This window comes from Enhydra lutris, unplaced genomic scaffold (assembly GCF_002288905.1).
Source record: "Enhydra lutris kenyoni isolate GAN:26980312 unplaced genomic scaffold, ASM228890v2 scaffoldscaffold42, whole genome shotgun sequence".
NCBI lineage: Eukaryota > Metazoa > Chordata > Mammalia > Carnivora > Mustelidae > Enhydra > Enhydra lutris.
In genome coordinates, this window is record NW_019154126.1 from 12,382,998 (window position 1) to 12,402,585 (window position 19,588).

General features: G+C 39.3%; 1 protein-coding gene across 1 annotated transcript in view; it reads right to left on the reverse strand.

Moving 5' to 3' along the window:
* Nucleotides 1-17,774, reverse strand: part of LOC111155570 (Sec61 translocon alpha 2 subunit) — a 31,308-nt gene extending 13,534 nt beyond the window's left edge. Inside the window, exons 1-6 of the mRNA XM_022515814.1 lie at nucleotides 17,699-17,774; nucleotides 15,115-15,182; nucleotides 13,993-14,058; nucleotides 7,299-7,377; nucleotides 2,920-3,051; nucleotides 2,687-2,796 (exon numbers count right to left, since the gene is read on the reverse strand). Of these exons, the coding sequence (XP_022371522.1) occupies nucleotides 2,687-2,796; nucleotides 2,920-3,051; nucleotides 7,299-7,377; nucleotides 13,993-14,058; nucleotides 15,115-15,182; nucleotides 17,699-17,705 (462 nt within the window). The 5' untranslated portion in view covers nucleotides 17,706-17,774. The remainder of the gene's footprint in view (nucleotides 1-2,686; nucleotides 2,797-2,919; nucleotides 3,052-7,298; nucleotides 7,378-13,992; nucleotides 14,059-15,114; nucleotides 15,183-17,698) is intronic.
* Between the last annotated feature and the right edge of the window lie 1,814 nt (nucleotides 17,775-19,588).

Sequence of the window (19,588 nt, forward strand, 5' to 3'; positions counted from 1 at the left end):
TTAACTCTGTTTTATCTCAAATTCAAATTTGTAACAACTGCACAGGAGTCAATGCTTTAACCCAGACCTGGTCAGATGAAGTTCTTCAAGAATCCAAAATCATATCGCTTCTCGGCCTTTTGGCTAAGATCAAGTGAAGAATCCATAATTATCCTTACTAAAATACTAGAAAAATTGTACTGGAGCATAATGTTCTAAGAGCTAGGTGCCAACCAAGTGTCTTTTAACACCTGGGGTTATTCTGGGGGTGCCTGGGTGGCTCAGTTGGTTAAGTGTCTGCCTCTGGCTCGGGTCATGATCCCAGGGTCCTGGTTTCATGATCTCAGGGTCCTGGCGTCATGATCCCTGCTTGGCAGGGGTCTGCTCCTCCCTCTCCTTCTGCCCCTCCCCCTGCTTGTGCTCACGTTCTCTCTCCCTCCTTCCCTCTCACTCAAATAAATAAAATCTTTAAAAAATAAAAATAAAAATTGGAGCTATTCTGAACTACAAGTTGTATAAAGCAAAGGCTATAAGGAAACAAAGTAGGACAAGAACTGACGCATCAGTATCCTCAACAATGGCAAAAGCACGCGGAGAGATCCTAAGCACTGAAACACATAAATCAGTTTTCAGAGGCTCCTCTCTCCCAAGCCACTGCTACACTGCTTCCTCTAATTCTCAAAGGTTATAAATTTGCCAATCAGTTTTTTTTTTAATGGAGAAGTAAGGACATTATGGGAACACACTAGAGCTCAGAAACCTACCAAAGATTGCTAACACATTAAAAATTCCTTACCTGGTCAAAAGACAAAATATTTCCATCTAGTTAGAAGAGCCCTCCCTGTTGTAATGACACCAATAACTACTTGAACAACCTAATTCTCTTTGCTCTAATCATATGCACAAGATCTTATTGTGCTTCTTATAAAGGTTTCTCATTAAAAAATGGTCAACCATGCCAATCTGAAATCTCAATGTATATATTAATAAGTTGGTATTTTAGTTTTATTTAATGATATTTTTCTGAAATTAATGCTCTGACCATTAAAAAAAAATGTTCCTAAGTGAATCCTAATTCCATAGACTGAGCAAGAAGAGGCATTTCTAAAATAACCAGGACTCCAGATGTTGGGTTTATTAAACTTCTTGTCAAAATCCCATAAATAATTACTATGTAACTTAAGTACAATCCCTTAGTGGATAGCCTCTCTAAATGACTTCTAAGGACTGTACATTAGAGAAGTATCTTCTAACTTTGACAACTCTGAGACAGTTATTACAGGGATAATTTTTTTTTAAGATTTTGTTTATCTATTGGACAGACAGAGATCACAAGCAGGCACAGAGGCAGGCAGAGAGTGAGGAGGAAGCAGGCTCCCCACCAAGCAGAGAGCCCGACGCGGGGCTCGATCCCCGGACGCTGAGATCACGACCCGAGCCGAAGGCAGAGACCTCAACCCACTGAGCCACCCAGGCGCCCCCTGGGATAATTTTATATTGGCCTTTAAAAGTTCAATTCCAGGGGCGCCTGGGTGGCTCAGTGGGTTGAGCCTCTGCCTTCAACTCAGGTCATGATCTCAGGGTCCTGGGATCGAGCCCCGCATCGGGCTCTCTGCTCAGAGGGGAGCCTGCTTCCCCTTCTCTCTCTCTCCGCCTGCCTCTCTGCCTGCTTGTGATCCCTCTCTCTCTCTCTCTCTGTCAAAAAAATAAATAAAATCTTAAAAAAAATAAAAATAAAAAAAATAAAAGTTCAATTCCAAAGGATCTACTTTAAAAATCCACAGAATATACGTATACAGGTTCATCAGGTTCATGTATTTTACTGGCTGTAAGATATTTATGATGCCATCATTTTATACACCACTAAGAAAGAAAAAATATATCATCAATTAAACTATGACACAATAACTTATCACAAAGAAATTTTATTTTCTACTTATAAGAAAAGCTATTTTAGACCTAAACACGGATTTTATCATCTAACCTGTTCTGTGTCTTAGCTACACACAGTGACTGTTCCATAACAAACCAGACACTCTTGCAGACATTTTAAACAGCAACTAATCTCAAAAACATGTTACACCAACAATGCACACAACCAGCTGATGCAATGAACATGTGACCAGCTCCAAGCAGCTGACACACATATGCGCACAATGACTACTATCACAACCACTGCCTGGCTGATAGCAAATGCGCGGCACCATCAACTGTAAGAAAAAACACCCTGGGGGCGCCTGGGTGGCTCAGTTGCTTAAGTGTTTGACTTCAGCTCAGGTCATGTTCCCCGGGGGTCCTGGAATAGAGCCCTGCCTCAGCTCCCTGCTCAGCGGGGAATCTGCTTCTTCTCCCTCTCCTTCTGCCCCTCCCCCTGCTCCTGTTCTCTCTCACTCTCAAATAAATAAAAATCTTAAAAAAAAAAAAATCCTGATTTCAAAGACATCAAAAAGTAAAAAATGTGCATCTAAAAATTGGTGAAATATAGTTGATCCATAATTCCTTATACTATGCAGCTATGAGGCTATTAAGATAAATTTTAATTTTTTATATCAACACAATTTATATGTCACTTCAATAATCAAAATCTTATAATTAAATAATTCAAAGGAGGACAATTAATGTAGCAACCACTTAAAGAACTGTTAGAAAGGAAAAAAAGGGGTCAAACTGTTTTTGTTATTTGCAGATGAAAAATTGGATTTCTTACCTGAATAATGATAAGGAGACAGATGCCAGCACCCATTTCAGCAGGATCCCCATACATGCCCGTCATGACATACACAATGGCTTGCCCAATGGTAATGATCATACCAAATACTGATAAAAATTGGGGGAAAAGGAGTACATGCTTACAACCAAAGACAAAAAAGACTAGGAAAGCATCTTTACCGCAAAATTCTTAAATTTGGAAAAAACTCTTTAATTGTATTAATAGCTCACGTTTCTGGGCTCCATTGAATAGAGCTCTATCTTTGGGTGTATCTCCAACTTCAATGATTTTGGCTCCAGCTAACAACTGCATAATCAAACCAGATGTTACAATTGGGGAGATACCCAATTCCATTAAAGTTCCTGTAAAGGAGAAGGAAAAAAAGTAAATCTTTCCTATACCCAATGTAGATTACAAGTGTTACAATCCTTAATTATGTCTATTAAAATACAGGCTCAAATGTTAACAGGCAGATTTTCATTCTTTAAACATTAATTTATTAACACATTTATTTACTTCATTTATTAACACAATCTTGCAACAACTCATTGAATCAAAATTACTATTTCCAAAATAGGTAAATTTCTGTAAATTCTAAACTTAAAATGTTAAAGAAATCCTTTGAAAGATATCTTCCAAAATATCTGTCCAAATCATTATTTTTAAAACTTACACTGAACATTTTATTTTAATGCAAAACAAGAAATACATACCAAGCCTGAGAATTAAGTACCAAGTTAATAAAAAATGACATTTAAGACTATCTGACTCTTCAAATTCTAAAAACACATGGAGAGTCATCTAAATTCCTGTTGTGGAACATTTAGTGGCATGAAAAATGTTCATGCCATAATGGAGAGCAAAATAAAAAATTTGGAAACTAGTATTACAGTTTGATTCCAGTTAATACTTCAGTGGAAAAGTGGTTTTCTATATTTTAGTCTGATTGTCAAGATGTGGTTATTTTTACCCAGTGAGACTATTTTCTTCTTTTTGCCTCTCTTGATTTTTTAAGTTTTTCTTTATGGAAAACATATACTGTACTTATAGTGAAAAATAAGAAAACCAAATATGCCAAGTGTACAAGTTAACATGTAAAATGATTAATTCTATAGCATCAAGAATACACTTTCACTGGTCTTTCTATCATACCACAACCTTAAATCCTGGCTTTTATAAATGTTGAAAAGGTGCCCTTAATATGAGAAAAGATTCCATTCTAGGATTCTTCATGTCTTGTCAAATACTTCAACAGTAAAAGGTAACATTTCTTATTGTTAAAACCAGTAGATAAAGAAATAGGAAGGTAAACATTTTTATTAAATAAAATCACAAAAATTTATAACTTTCAAATGGATCTAGTCTGAGAATAAATATAGTCAAATTTTAATGACAATTTCATATAGGAAATATGGCACCTCAAATCAGTAGGGAAAGGATAAACTGACCTACCAAATGCCTGGCCATTTATAAAAAATCACACCTCTATTTCTTACCTCATGACTTACATCAAAATAAAGGCCCGATGTATAGAAAATTTTTTTTTTAAAGATTTTATTTATTTATTTGACAGAGAGAGATCACAAGTAGACAGAGAGGCAGGCAGAGAGAGAGAGGGGGGAAAGCTGGCTCCCTGCTGAGCAGAGAGGCCGATGTGGGACTCGATCCCAGGACCCTGAGATCATGACCTGAGCCGAAGGCAGCGGCTTAACCCACTGAGCCACCCAGGTGCCCCCGATGTACAGAAAATTTAACCATATGAGACAAACAACAAAAATACTACAAGTGAGTATGCTTATCATCTTGTAAGAAAAAAAGCCTTTCTAAGCATGACAAAAAAACTTAAGAACCCACAATGGAAAAGACACATGCTATGGTTAGATACAACTACAAAATTTCCATGTGGTAAAACACTGCATAGAAGTTTAAAAAAAAAAAAAAGCAGCATAAAAGTTAAAAGAAAAATATTTGAGCACAAATGACAGAGTTCTTATCTTTAATATGCAAAGAGTTCTTACAAATCAATTAAAAATGAAGAAACCAATAGTAAACAAAATTTAAAAAGGAAAAAGAGAATACAATTTGGCTGCTCCCAATAACGTTCTTTCTCAGGGAATACTGACAGTCCAGGAGGGGAACCCCCCCACCCAAATCTGAACTACGTAACTCTGAAACTCTAACCAAAGCTGACTGAGCCCGGTATAAATCATACAGTTTGGAATTTTGAGGTAAGAAGCAAAGAACCCAGGAATTTGGGGAGCTAAATCCCAAAGAAAAGGTTCCTGGTCCCTGCTGCTGATCCAAAGCTGCCCTGGTTTTCTCTCCCAGCCCAGGCTTAGTTGTTCTACCCCCTCTATGGATTCCAAAAAATGATCAGTATCTTTCTAATAAATTCCATTTTTGTGTTTAAACTGGTCAGTAATTTTCTATTACATAAAACAAGTCCACTCAGAAAAAAGTCAAATATTCAATAAAAATATAAGATGATGGTCAAGCTGACCAACATACAAATTAAATAACAGGTACCAATTTTTACCTGTCCAACTTCCAAAGACTAAAGAACTAATAATATCCACTGATGGAAGAAAAATGACATTCTCATATACAACTGCTGAGTGTATAAAATAGTACAAAATTTTTGGAAGATAATTTAGCATTATTTATCAAAAATTCAGGTTTTTGTATCTTGCACAGTAGAACTTCTAGAAATTAATTTATTAAAAAATGATAGGAGGTAGCATTACAGTGATGCATTCATGGTAGCACTGGTTAAAATGATACAAAATTGGGGGAAAAAGTTAAATGTGTGACAGAAGAGGACACTAACGACCTGGAATCACACTTGAAGTACCCTCCCTACTTTGTCTCTAAGCCCTTTATGATCTGGCTCTTGGACTCATCTGCATGTCCTGCCTCATTACTCCTTTCCTTATTTTCTTCTAGCCACACTGACCCCACATCCTTCCCTGAACATTCAGCATACTCCCATCTCGGGGCCTGGACACACGCTATATTCCCTACAGTGTTCCTCCCCCAGATCTTCACATGGCCTTCTTCTCGCGTCCTGTAGATCTCTGCGCAAATGTCCCTCCCCTCACCCAAAATGTACTTCATGTAGAGGATACCTCCCCAAAAAGAATAATATAAACTCCATGATGATGGGGACACTGTCTTAATCACTGCTCTAATCTCAGCACCTAGCACAAAAAAGACCTGAATGATTAAATAATTCATGGTAGAGCCATATAATGGAATAGCATATGGCCCTTAACTGAAATAACTCATCCAAGAAATTGAGTAAACACACTAAGTAGAATAGTTACATAATTTATCTTATTTTTTAGTTTAGAAAAACAAGCACAGTTGACCCTTGAACTACAGAGAGGTTAGAGCCACTGACCCCCCCATACAGTCAAAAATCCACGTATAACTTTTGACTCCCCCAAACTAAAAACTTAACTATTAATAGCTTACTGTTGACCAGAAGCCTGACCAATAACCTCAACAGTCAACTAACACATATTTTTTATGTTATGTGAGTGTTATATGCTAGTAAGTAAGCAAGCTAGAAAAGCAAATGTTATGAAAAATGTCCTAAGGAAGAGAAAATACATTTATAGCACTGCACTGTATTTATTTTTTTAAAAAAATCCATATATAAGTGGACCCACACAGTTCAAACCTGTATTGTTCAAGGGTCAAGTAAATATAAATTTGTATATGTGAATATATATTCAGAGAAAAAGTCTGGATATGTATTCACCAATCTATTATCTTCTCAGGAGTTATCCCTGAGATGCAAGACTTTCATTTTCAGCTTTATATAAAACTGCATACAAATTTTGGTGCATTTTTTTAATGATTAACCATTATTTCTATTTTAATCTAAAAAAATTACCAACAAAGCCCTCATGATCCAGTACCTACCTATCTCTTTAGCCACTGCTTTACACACAAGGGCTTTTAGATCAGCCTTCCCTCTCCCATCACTTCCTTCACATACTGAACTCCAATTCAAATGCTACCAGTATTGTCTCCTCTGACACTGTAGATCAGGGTCTTTCAGGCCCATGCGAAATGCAAGGACCAGACTTCAGAGGGTCATGAAGCTCAAAAGGTTTTATGTAAAATCTGTGCGTGTGAGTATATATGAATTTTTCTTGGGAAAGTATACATAAATTTAATAGAGTTAGAGTCAACTAATGAGTCATTGAACATTTTATCAAAAACTAATGATGTACTATACCTTGGCTAATTGAATTTAAATTAAAGTAATATTGTACCAAAAAAATTTAATTAGAGTCTCAAAGAAAATATGACCCATAAAAGGATGGAGGACCAAAGCTCCTGACAGTGTTACCACTCCATTCTCTGTTGTACATCTATACTCTGTACATATTTCTATTATTACAATATATACAGAGATTTTTAAGTATTTACGTGTTGGTCCCTTCTCCTAGGCAACGAGTTTCTTTTACCATACGCTCCCCACCCCTGTAGACATCAAAATAGTTGTTTCCACATTTTCACATCTACTTGATGTCAGTACTAATGCCCAGTATGGAAGCAAACAAACAAACAAACAAACAACCAAAAAAGAAGTACATACCTCTGTTAGATGCAAGAATAACTCTCATCCAGTAGAAAGGATCTGCAGAATCTGATGACATTATTCCAAACAGTGGTATCTATAATATTACATAAAACAGTTTTTAAAAATGTATTACATAAATTAAGTTGGAACTTAATTCACAACTCAATTACTTAATGTTTGTAATACTTAGAAGAAAAAAAAATACTACTTCTAATGTTCTGTAACAAAACAAGTGAACCCTAAAAGGAAAGTTTTGGGGTTTTTTTTTAAAGATTTTATTTACTTATTTTGACAGAGAGAGAGCACAAGCAGGCAGAGCAGCAGGCAGAGGGAGAAGGAGAAGCAGGCTCTCCGCTAAGCAGGGAGCCGGATGTAGGGCTTGATCCTAGGACCCTGGGAATCATGACTTGAGCCAAAGGCAGTGGCTTAACCAACTGAGCCACCCAGCTGTCCTAAAAGGAAAGTTTTTTTTTAACAAAAATAAAAACAACAGAAATCACTACTTACACAAATCTACTAGTAGACACACCTATCAGGATGAAAATTTGTTGCATAACAATGTGAATACACTTAACACTACTGAACTGTATGCTTAGAAATGGCTAAGATGGGGGCGCCTGGGTGGCTCAGTGGGTTAAAGCCTCTGCCTTCGGCCCAGGTCATGATCTCAGGGTCCTGAGATCAAGCCCCAAATCAGGCTCTCTGCTCAGCAGGGAGCCTGCTTCCCCCGCTCTCTCATCCTGCCTCTCTGCCTACTTGTGATCTCTCTCGTTCTCTCTGTCAAATAAATAAATAAAATCTTTAAAAAAAAATGGCTAAGATGGTAAATTTTATGGTTTTTTTTTTACAGTTAAAAAATACCCCTATCAGTAAATTACAGGATATATCCACCCAGTCATAGAATAATTTCGCTAAGCTATGGGTACTAATGACAGCCACAGTCACACTCCAATGTTAGACTCAAGGTTTTTTTATATGTGTGTGTGTGTGTGTGTGTGTGTGTGTGTGTGAATATTATGCAGCCACTAAAAAGAAGCTTAAAGAAGCTTGTAACAGCATAAAGAAGTGCTTATGTTTTAATACCAAGTATGACACTATGGTTATCAAATTGGGGCAATTCTGCCCCCCAGAGGATATCTCGCACTATCCAAAGACATTTTTGGGTGTCACAACTTGAAGGGAAATGCTACTGCACCTCGTGGATAGAGGTCAGGGATGCTGCTGAACTTCCTACAATGACCCCACAACAAAGAATTAACTGGGCCTAAAATTCAGTGCCATTGTTGAGAAACCCTGCTATTAAAAAAAAAAAAAGGTACAGAATTATATAAATGGAAGTTTGATACTGTAAAAATATGTGTAAAAGATAAAACTAAGTGTAAATATTTAAAATCCTGAAAAGTAATTATCTGTAGCTGGTAGGATTAAGGCTGACTTTTTCTTTATTCTTCTCAGCATTTATCAGATTTTCTATAATAAGTACATACTACTTTTTCATTGGGAAAAAAAAAGAAAAAGAAACTCTTCACTTCAGAATGTTTCCTATTATATGACCGATGTTCAGGATACAGCTCCTGGTCATACCTCTTCCCTTACTATGCAGGGATCAGACACAAAGAAAAATACATTTCCAATTTCAAAAACCTCCTTTACACAAAGCTGATTTTTTTTTTTTTTTTTTTTAAGTTGCAAAAGATGCTGCCAACAATTCTGAACAATCCGTCTGGTCAACCTCTCACCCTTTCTGGGCATCTGGATTTATTAGCTGGGTAGCAAAGCTGGTGAAGCAAGAAGCATGGATATTTTATGTCCCCTAATGCTGCAGATACTCTTCAGGTAATATGAGAGACAGGGAGGAAGGAAGTTAGTGTATAAGAACCAATTAACACTACAGGACAGTCCACATCACAATCTTCCATAAGTGGGAGAGAGGTCAATCAGTCAAATTACTTCGCTTAATTGCACCTGATAGAGATGGCCATTACCTCCACAATTAGATGATTTGTGGGACAATGAACAAGAAAAAGTCAGCCAACCTGCCCTAAGTAATGGCATTCCCTCCTTTCCTGAAGACAACTGGATTATTAAACTCAATGTCTGATTTTATTCCTCTCAGTAAAATCAATAGCTATGGGTTTACGTACAACAATAGTTGAGCAGCAACTCCCCCATGCATAAGAAAACACACTTTTTTAAACATGTAAAATAGTAGAAGCTAACAAGAGTGAAAAAAGCTAACCAAAAAAGGGGTGCCTAGGTAGCTCAGTCAGTTGAGCATCTGACTCAATCTCAGCTCAGGTCCTGAAACTAACTTAGGGTCGTGAAATCAAGTTCCACACTGGGTTCCATGCTGGATATGGAGACTACTTTAAAAAAAAAAAAAACAAAAAAAAACTAAGGAAAACGAATAAAAAATCCATGAAGTAGCCTAAGAAGAAAAGGGATCATGAACTTGAAGCACTGGTGGTCATGGGGGTGAGAAAAGTGCAGACAACTGAAAAGCAAAGAGCCCAGCATGAAGCTGCTCCAGCCATCACAATGGGAAGGCAACAAAATCCTCACAATTCCCACAACATTCCAAACCTGGAGCGGAGCAGGCTGCACAGATAGCCTTATCTTTTTGTCTCCTTTGGTTAAAGGGACTAGAAACAGCAGCAGGGATGAAAGATGAGAGAAGTGAGCAATGGGGCTCTCTTCTGGTGACAATTAACAGGGTCACCATGAGTTGGGAATGAGGGAATGATGTGAGGTCAGGAATGGAACAGCCTGTTCAATCACCTGATGAGAACCACTTCGGGAGAGGAGACAGCCAGGCCCACGTAGTAATTATTGCACTTATCACTGCTTATCCCACCATTCCCTCCAGCTAAAGAAAACTCGGTGAAACTGGAGACCCCAAGCCCCTTAACTGTGGCTAGGAGGGGAAAATTAACCTGTCTGAAATTCAATGGAAAGAGATTCAAGAAATTACCAGCACTGGGCAGAACTGCCTAAACATGAGAAAGACATAAAACACACTTTGGCAACTATGCAATTATGCTGCAGGAAAAAAAAAAAATAAAGTAACATAAAATACATAAACTAATTTATTGCATGAAACAGTCATGAGAAATACCACACTTTTTGAGCAACACAGTTCCTACGGGTCTTGGGTTCTAGCAGCCAAGCTTAAAATATTTACTACCGAGCCCTTCACAGAACAATGTTTGCTGACCCTTGGATTAGAAAATTCAATATTGTCAAGAAGGTAATTTTTTTCTAAATTTATCTATAAATTCAAAGCAATACAAATCATAATCCCAGCTACAGAAATTGACAAGGTGATTCTAAAATCTATACAGAAATATGAAAAACCTAGAATAATCAAAAACCATTGTGAAAAGGAAAAACAAAGTTGAAAGACTTTTACGACCTGATTACAGGACTTAATATAAAGCTACAGTAATCAAACAGCGTGACCATAACAATGGAATATACATGAATGGAAAAGAACAGAGTACAAAAATATATCCACACTTATACAGTTAACTGATTTTCAACAAAGATGCCAAAGTAACTCAATGGAGAAAGAAGAGCCTTTTCTGGCTATCCAAACAGAAAAAAATGAACCCAAACCTTACTTACACCATACACAAAAATTAACTTGGACTAGATCACAGACCAAAACATATAAGCCAAGACTATAAAATATTTAGAAGAATACAGGAGAAAAATCTTCACAACCTTTGAAGATAAGAAAACAAAAACCATGAACCATCAAAGAAAAAAGTCACTAAACTTCCAAAGGAAGGATTTTTGCTCTTCACAAGATATTAAGAAAATGAAAAGGCAAGCCATATACTAGGAAAACATAGTCATAGTACATTTACCTGACAAAGGACCTGTATCCAGAAAATATTTTAAAAGGCATATAATTCGGGGCACCTGGGTGGCTCAGTTAAGCATCTACCTTCAGCTCAGGTCATGATCTCAGGGTGCTAGGATCGAGCCCCACATCAGGCTCTCTGCTCAGCAGGGAGTCTGCTTCTCCTTCTCCCTCTGTTCCTCCCTCTCCACCCGCCCCCCGCCCCCTGCCCTCCCGGCTAGTGCTCACTCTCTGTCTCTCAAATTTTTTTTTTTTTAAAGATTTTATTTATTTATTTGACAGAGATAGATCACAAGTAGGCAGAGAGGCAGGCAGAGAGAGAGAGAGGGAAGCAGGCTCCCCGCTGAGCAGAGAGCCCGATGCGGGACTCGATCCCAGGAAACCTGAGATCACGACCTGAGCCGAAGGCAGTGGCTTAACCCACTGAGCCACCCAGGTGCCCCTGTCTCTCAAATTTTTAAAAATCTTTTAAAAATGCATATAATTCAATGAGATAATAATAAAAATTTTTAATGAGCAAAAGATTGGAAAAAGACACTTCACAGAAGATAAACAAATGCCCTATAAGCACATGAAAAAATTGCTCAATATCATTTACTAGGGAAATGCAAATTAAAAACCACACCCATTAGAATGACTAATACTAAAATGCTCAACAACAGGAAGGGCAGGCAAGGAAGGGGAGAAACTGGAACTCCTATACCTGCCTGATGAAAATAAAAAATGGAGCAATCACTTAGAAAAAAGTTTGACAATTTCTTATAAAGCTGAACATGTAATTACCATGCAACCCACCAATTCTACTCCTAGGTATTCACCCAAGAGAAATGAAAACAAATATTCACAGGAAGTCTTGCCCAGGAATGGTCACAGCAACTTTATTATAGACAAAACTTGGAAACAACCCAAATGTCCAACAGCAAGTGAACAGATGAACAAATTCTGTACAGTCATCTAGTAGAAATAAGAAGGATGAATTACTGCTCTACCAAACACGGGGACAAATCTCAAAATACTCATGATAAAGCCAGAGCTAAGGAATGATACTGCATGATCCCACTTAGATGAAATTCTAAAAAAACAAATCAAATTATAGGAACAGAAAGCAGATCAGTGCTTGCCTGACACTGGGGGTGAGTTGGGAGACTGACTAAGAGATTACACAGAACTTTCTGGAGTGACAGAATGTTCTGTATCCCCTGAGGTAGCAGGTATGTGGGTGTCTACATTTGTCAAAACTCTTCAAAATGTACACTTAAAAAATAAGTGTATTTTACCATACATAAATTATACCTTTATAAATCTAATTTTTTTATGGAGGGGAGGGGAATTTCTAAGATGTTAAAAGTAGCTGGTAAAAATATGGATAATTATTCTTTTTTTCCTCTCTACTTTTCCGTATTTAAAAAAAGTTCTCAGGCGCCTGGGTGGCTCAGTTGGTTAAGCCACTGCCTTCGGCTCAGGTCATGATCCCAGAGTTTCAGATAGAGTCCCCAGTCTGGCATGGGGCTCCCTGCTTAGCAGGGGGTCCACTTCTTCCTCTGACCCTCCCTCCACTCAAGCTTTCTCACTCTCCCTCTCTCTCAAATAAATAAATAAAATCTTAAAAAAAAAAAAAAAAGGTTCTCTCTCCCTGACCAACCCAAAACAATTTTAAACTAAGTACAGCAGTAAAATATCTTGATGACCAAATTATTTCACTCTTCAAAAAAAATACATTTGGCTTTTCCCCAGACTATGGACTTAATCTGCTCTACTCCTTCCTAATATAATTTTTCATACTTCCTTTTATGTATTTTCTTTTTTTTTTTTTTTAATTTATGTATTTAACAGACAGAGATCATAAGTAGGCAGAGAGGCAGGCAGAGAGAGAGGAAGGGAAGCAGGCTCCCTGCTGAGCAGAGAGCCCAATGCGATGCAATGCGGGGCTCGATCCCAGGACCCTGGGATCATGACCTGAGCTGAAGGCAGAGGCTTCAACCCACTGAGCCACCCAGGCGCCCCTTTTTTATGTATTTTCAATAGCTCTTTTTTAAATTTTTTTTTAAGATTTTATTTATTTATTTGACAGAGAGAAAAATCACAAGTAGTGCATAGAGGCAGGCAGAGAGAGAGGAGGAAGCAGGCTCCCTGCTGAGCAGAAAGCCCCATGCAGGGCTTGACCCCAGGACCCTGAGATCATGATCTTAGCCAAAGGCAGAGGCTTTAACCCACTGAGCCACCCAGGCGCCCCATCATCAAAAAACTTGCACCTAAAGCATCTAGTTTAATCCTCTCAACAATCTTATGACGGGGACAGGTCACATTTTACCCTCATTCTGTGAACTTAATCTCTGCAAAATACTAATAAAAAGCATCAATGAATTTTATCTACTTATAAATACAGTATATCACTGGGGTTCTAGAATTTGACTTTTTGAGATTTTTAAATTAATACATGCTATTTACAACATGATTAAAGGCCAACAAAATAGAAAAAAAATTTGCAACATATATGTCAAAGGTTTAATGCTTTTATATATAAAAATCTGTCTTTATACAAAAAAACCTCAAGAAAAAAATGGGTAAAGAACATTAACTGCACACTAAGAGAAAAAAAGAAAAAAAATGTTCAAACCGACTAATTAAAAAAAAAAAAAGAATACACAGTAGGACAAGAGAACCATTTTCACCATCAACTCAGATTAAAAATAACAATGCTCAAAATATTTCAGGCTTTATTTTATCTACTTAATCTATTTATATTTATCTATTATTTTAACTAAAATAAATTTTCTCAAACTATAACCAATCAAAACCCTCCAACTACAGCATAGACATTTAATTAATATTTTGGTTACATACCTGACAACATACTAAAAAAATGAAGAGAGTTATGGCAGTCCATAGTACCTTCTCTCTAAACTGGATCTACAACAAAATAAGAATGGTCAATCAAAACCAAGAAACAGCAAATACAAAGCAAAATTCCACATTAAAGCATAACATTCTGCATCATGGCAGGCTCCAATTATTTACTATTAAAATACTCTCACCTAGTTAGTATCAGCTAAAGCAAACAGCTCAACTTTTCAAACATACCTTCTTTACTTTTCCAAGAATTAAGTAAATTAAATACAGGCAGGCCTCAACACCCTGTACTACATTAACTGAAAACCAAAAAGGATAAAAAGCAAGACACAGATCCAGTAGGCATGTATTTCAGTTAACACAGCATTGTGCGAAGCAGGGACTGCCCATGATAATATTATACGAATATCTTATGGAATATGAAAAGCTAGAGCTTCTCGGGATGCCTAACATGTAACTGAAACAACTATTTTTAAAACCACATAGCCATAAAAAAAAAAAATACACTTCTAAATAAAACAGTAAGTTTAACAAAAGTTTCACACACCTATTTCTGTTAGTTTTGTGAGATATCAAAAGCACAGAAGAGGACTGTCAGGAAATTGGCCAGTTTGGGACTAACAGTATTACTGAATTTAAATACCTGAGTTCCAAAAGTGCACAAGGATTGAAGAATAAATTGATGCAGTCATATTATTTTCTGAATGCATTTCTGTGATTTTTCCATGTATTGAATGATCAAGAAATGGGAGGCATATACTTGCACAACTGCAAATCATTTAGGTAAAACAACTGTCTCATCAAAAGTGACCCAGCAGATTGAGTAATTCATAGTGCAGTGGGTCCCTAGAGATAGAATATCTTATCTAACACATAGGCCAAAGAAACACTTGGTTTGGAAATGTCCCAACTTAAAGAACAGTCCTTTTTAAAAAACAGGATAACCCATCTAAACTGGTTTAAACTAGTGTTACTTACTTTGCACCTCTTGCAAGGAAGAACAGTTCTATTTCTCCAAATGTACCAGAAAAGGGTTGGGGACAGTAAATCAATCTTGCTAGTTGAGTAGAGTAAGTCATTTAGCTACCCTCTATATTACTAATATGTTATACTTACTTTCCTTTCAGGTTTCTGAATTTCTGGTAGAACTGCACAGAAAGGTTTGATAACTTCTAAAAATTTGACTGTAAAAAGAAAAAAAAGAACATCTCTGTTACAAAGTTTTTAAAAAGAGATGTACCTTTTTATAGAAACAAATACAAACATCCTCTAACTTTTTTCTTTTTTTTCTTTTTTTTTTTAAAAGATTTTATTTATTTATTTGACAGAGAGAGATCACAAGTAGACAGAGAGGCAGGCAGAGAGAGAGAGAGGGAAGCAGGCTCCCTGATGAGCAGAGAGCCCGATGCGGGACTCGATCCCAGGATCCTGAGATCATGACCTGAGCTGAAGGCAGCGGCTTAACCCACTGAGCCACCCAGGCGCCCACATCCTCTAACTTTTAATGAAAATTCATCCCATTCCCACCTCCAAAGTAATCACAGTGCTCTCCATTTCAAATATATCAGGGAAGAAAAATAATTAAGGGACAAAAGAATCCAAAAGTTTTAAGGGTTTACTCCATAGAAGCAAATGCAAATACCCTTGTGCCATGATTTTGCTTCCTCATGTTGGTATCCAGCCCTTTTATATATACAGAAAAGGAACACTCTCATAAGCATCACTAAATCAAGAAAGAAAGAAAGAAAGAGCGAGAGAATGCAGTCTACTACATTACCCACATGACAATGCACTATAGAAGAAAATAAGATGTATCAGAGGAGAAATGCAAGAGGAAATGTGCTGAAACTGCAGAACTGACTTAATTTAGATTAAAAGATCCTGAAATGCATAAGTGAGAAAGATTATGGATTCACCTTCTACACAGAGAGTTTTGTGTGTTTTGTTTTTGTTTTTAAGTATACAATCTCTATTTCATTTCACTTACATCAACCTTCCTTGCTTGGTTGCTCTCCCACATAATGATCTCAAAGTACTTGTGTATGGATGATAATCAGCCCAGAAAATGACCATGACATTTCATGAGAAAGTACTGCTTTTCCAGATAACTTATAACATATCAAAGTAAGACAAACCAAGGTTCTTTAAGGATAGACACTATATTCTGGCATAGCTTAAGTCAATTCCTGCCAAAGAACTGGAGAATGAAGATGATATTCTCTCAGTCTTTGCCAGCGTCTTTAATGTGCAGAAACACAAGAAGGCAGTATTAGTTATGATCATCATCTCCTACAGAGACTGCAGTCTGTATCCTAACATCATGAAATTGTTTTTTTTTTTTTAAAGATTTTATTTATTTATTTGACAGACAGAGATCACAAGTAGGCAGAGAGGCAGGCAGAGAGAGAGGGAGAAGCAGGCTCCCTGCTGAGCAGAAAGCCCAATGTGAGGCTCGATCCCAGGACCCTGGGATCATGACCTGAGCCGAAGGCAGAGGCCTTAACCCACTGAGCCACCCAGGCGCCCCGATCATGAAATTGTTTTAAAACTGACCTAACTAATTACACTTTCATAGTGAGCTAAAAGCTGACTATATAATCTTCTCATGAAACTTCTCAAAATGATGGCAGTCGCTGACATTTGAAAGAACTCAGAAATTCCCACAGGCAGATACTCATTGCCCAAGTGCCATTTTGGACTATTTGGAAAATGTGAATGATAGAAGCTTTCTTCTCTAATGCAACACAAATTATCAACCACATCAGGAAACTTCCTAGACTCCTTTATCCCTCTTTCCGTCCCACCTCAATCCAAATCACCCTCCCAGATTTCTTGGCATGGTCCCATCACTGGTGTTGGAGAGCTCCTGTTCAAGCAATGCTTCTGTCGGCCACTTGTCTATTCTTGCGTTGCAGAATGTCACCGATTAAAATGTGAATTCAAGGTCAGGGGTCTCCTCTATTTCCTTCCTAAATGTTCACTAGTTGGCCAGTGGATGCACCGCTCAGGTTTGCACTTAACCATTCATCCAACAAACATCGGCAACAGCTATGTAAGTATATGCGTGAATGCACGGGGCGTTGAATGTTCAGGAGATAGCCCTCAAAGATCCCCATAATTCAAGGCCTTGTCCCTAAGGCTTATACAACCTCACACACAGTGAGTTTTCAGTCAACGCTAGAAAATAACTGAAATGAAAATTTTAGGGAAAACGCTATGCTGCCAATCGCACTTTCTTCCTCCCCTAAAATACATGCCGTGCATCACTTTTTTTAAAAAAATCCAACAAGTCAGAGAGCTTTATTCATCACACTAACGTGCCAAGGAAGGGTGACTTGGAAATAAAAATGTGAGCTTCCTAAGCTCCTGAAAAATTAGAAGTGGTCCAGGTTTCGCTCGGTTCCCTAACTCCCCGCCCCCAAAACCAATGGCTTCCCCTCTCCGTCTTCCGCTCCCCGCCACCTAGCGAGCGCAAACCCCGGACCTCCGGGCCCCGGACCCCGCAGGCGGCTAGGGAAAGGCCGCACCGCCGAAGGAGCCTCGGAGGAGGCCCCCCGCCCGCGCTCTCCGCAGCGGCCCGGCGCGGCCCGCGCCTCTCCCTCCGGCCCCCAGGCTGGGCGACCCCGGCCGGGCGCCCGCCCCGCCGCCCGCAGCCCGTGAAGGCCGGCAGCCCAGCGAGTGCTGCGCCGCCGCTACTCACTGCCCATGGCGGTGGCTGGGGCGGCCCGGCGGGGCACGGCGGCCTAGGAACTGCCTTCGCTCGGGTCCCACGGCTCGGGTCTCGCAGCCGGCTCCAGACGCGATCCTGGCCGGCCCTGCGCAGGCTCCGCCCCGCGCCACGTGACCCGCGCGCCCGCCCCGCCCGGCCCCGCCCCCCGACGAGCGCCCGGCAGTTGGCAGCGGGCGCGGCGGACGTCCGCGCGTTGCCATGGTCACCGCCAGCGCGCCAGTGGGCGTTCTCCAGCTCCGCAGCGGAGTTCAAGAGCCTTGGCAGGATTGCAGCGGCCAGGCTCTCTCCTGTCTGAGCTCTTCTCCGAGCTCACTGTCAAGCAATACCCGTTTCCTCGACCTCCCTAGTCCGGTCCCGGCCTCCCAGGCCAGGACCCGGCCAAAGCGGCCGCCCGAGGGTCGCGGGCCAGAGTTGCATCCCTGGTGTGACCTTTACAGCCCTTTTATTTTGCTCCTGCCTTATCGGAACTTCGTGGAAGTTGTCAAAAATCTTGTGATAATCTGTCTATAATTAATAGCTTATGAACTCCCCACTATTACGTGTGCTCCTTCTTCAACTTCTCTGAAAGACGAAGATCGGCGTTTTGTCCCCCCTTATCCCTTCTTGGACAGAGTGGCATAAGGGAAATCAGTCTTTAGAAATCAGCCTGCAACCTGTACCCCTGAAGCAAATAATACATTGTATGTTAATTTAAAAAAAAAAAAAAAGAAAAAAGAAATCAGCCTGCATTTTAATCTTTTCTTCTGAATGGCTTTGGGCAATTAACCTTTCTGAGGTACATCAGTAAGATAAGGATAATAGACACGTACGACAGGTGTGAAAATTAGAGGACGAGACTGACACACAGAAGGCCCTCAAATGTATTCTCCTAAGTCAATTTTAAACCCCTACTGTAACTTCTGCTCTAACTTCTAATGAAACAAGCTATTTCAAAGTTCACTAATGACCCATAACACCAAATCCAATGATCTGTCCTAAGACTTCATCTGCATCCAAGAAGGAAACCAATGATTCATGTGTGTTTGAGAGAGACAGAGAAAAGTTGATTTTCTCCTTGACCAAACTCCAGCCAGGCTTCTGTGAGCCCTTTCTTCACTAAGCTTTACCCAGTCCTATAAAGACTTAAACAGAGATTAACAGCTCTGTCCCGAAAGTGACCCTAGCCCTCCCTCAAAGAATCTGCCTGTGAAAACTCAAAACTGCCCGAAGAATTTACCCTTTGTTCCAACACCTGAAGATACTAATTCTGTCTTCTAGCCTCCGTGGAAGGTAGGAGCCTAACTTTCATAAGCACCAATTAACAAACCCAGATTGGTGTCACACGGACAAATCCCTCTTCCTTCAAGCTTTTTGTCATTTTTTCACTTCCTGACTCTTGAGCCCCACCCACCTGCTCCCTGTTCTGTCGTTTTTGCTTTAGATTTCCAGTCCCCTCTGTACAAATCAAAGTTGAGTTCAGTTCATGCTGGGCTCTTTTCTACTGCAATAATATACTGCTGATTAAAATCTGTCCTGACCACTTTACCTGGTGTGAGGCATTGTTTATCTTTGAAATCACACACACACACACACACACACACACACACACACACACACACACACGTAGGCTGGGCATGCACAGAACTCTGCTCCACTTGGGGTCATCTGGGACATCTCCAAGACTGGAGACTTGAATGAGCAGAGGGCTCTCTCACTCACAAGCCCAGCATTTGTGGCTGCCTGTCAGCTTCAACATCTCCACAGGGCTCCTTCATTTTGCCTGGGCTTCCTCAAAACATGGCCACTGGGTACCAAGGGAATGTTCTTGTTAATGACCCAGCATCACTTTCAGTGCATTATATTGGTAGAGGCAGCCACAAA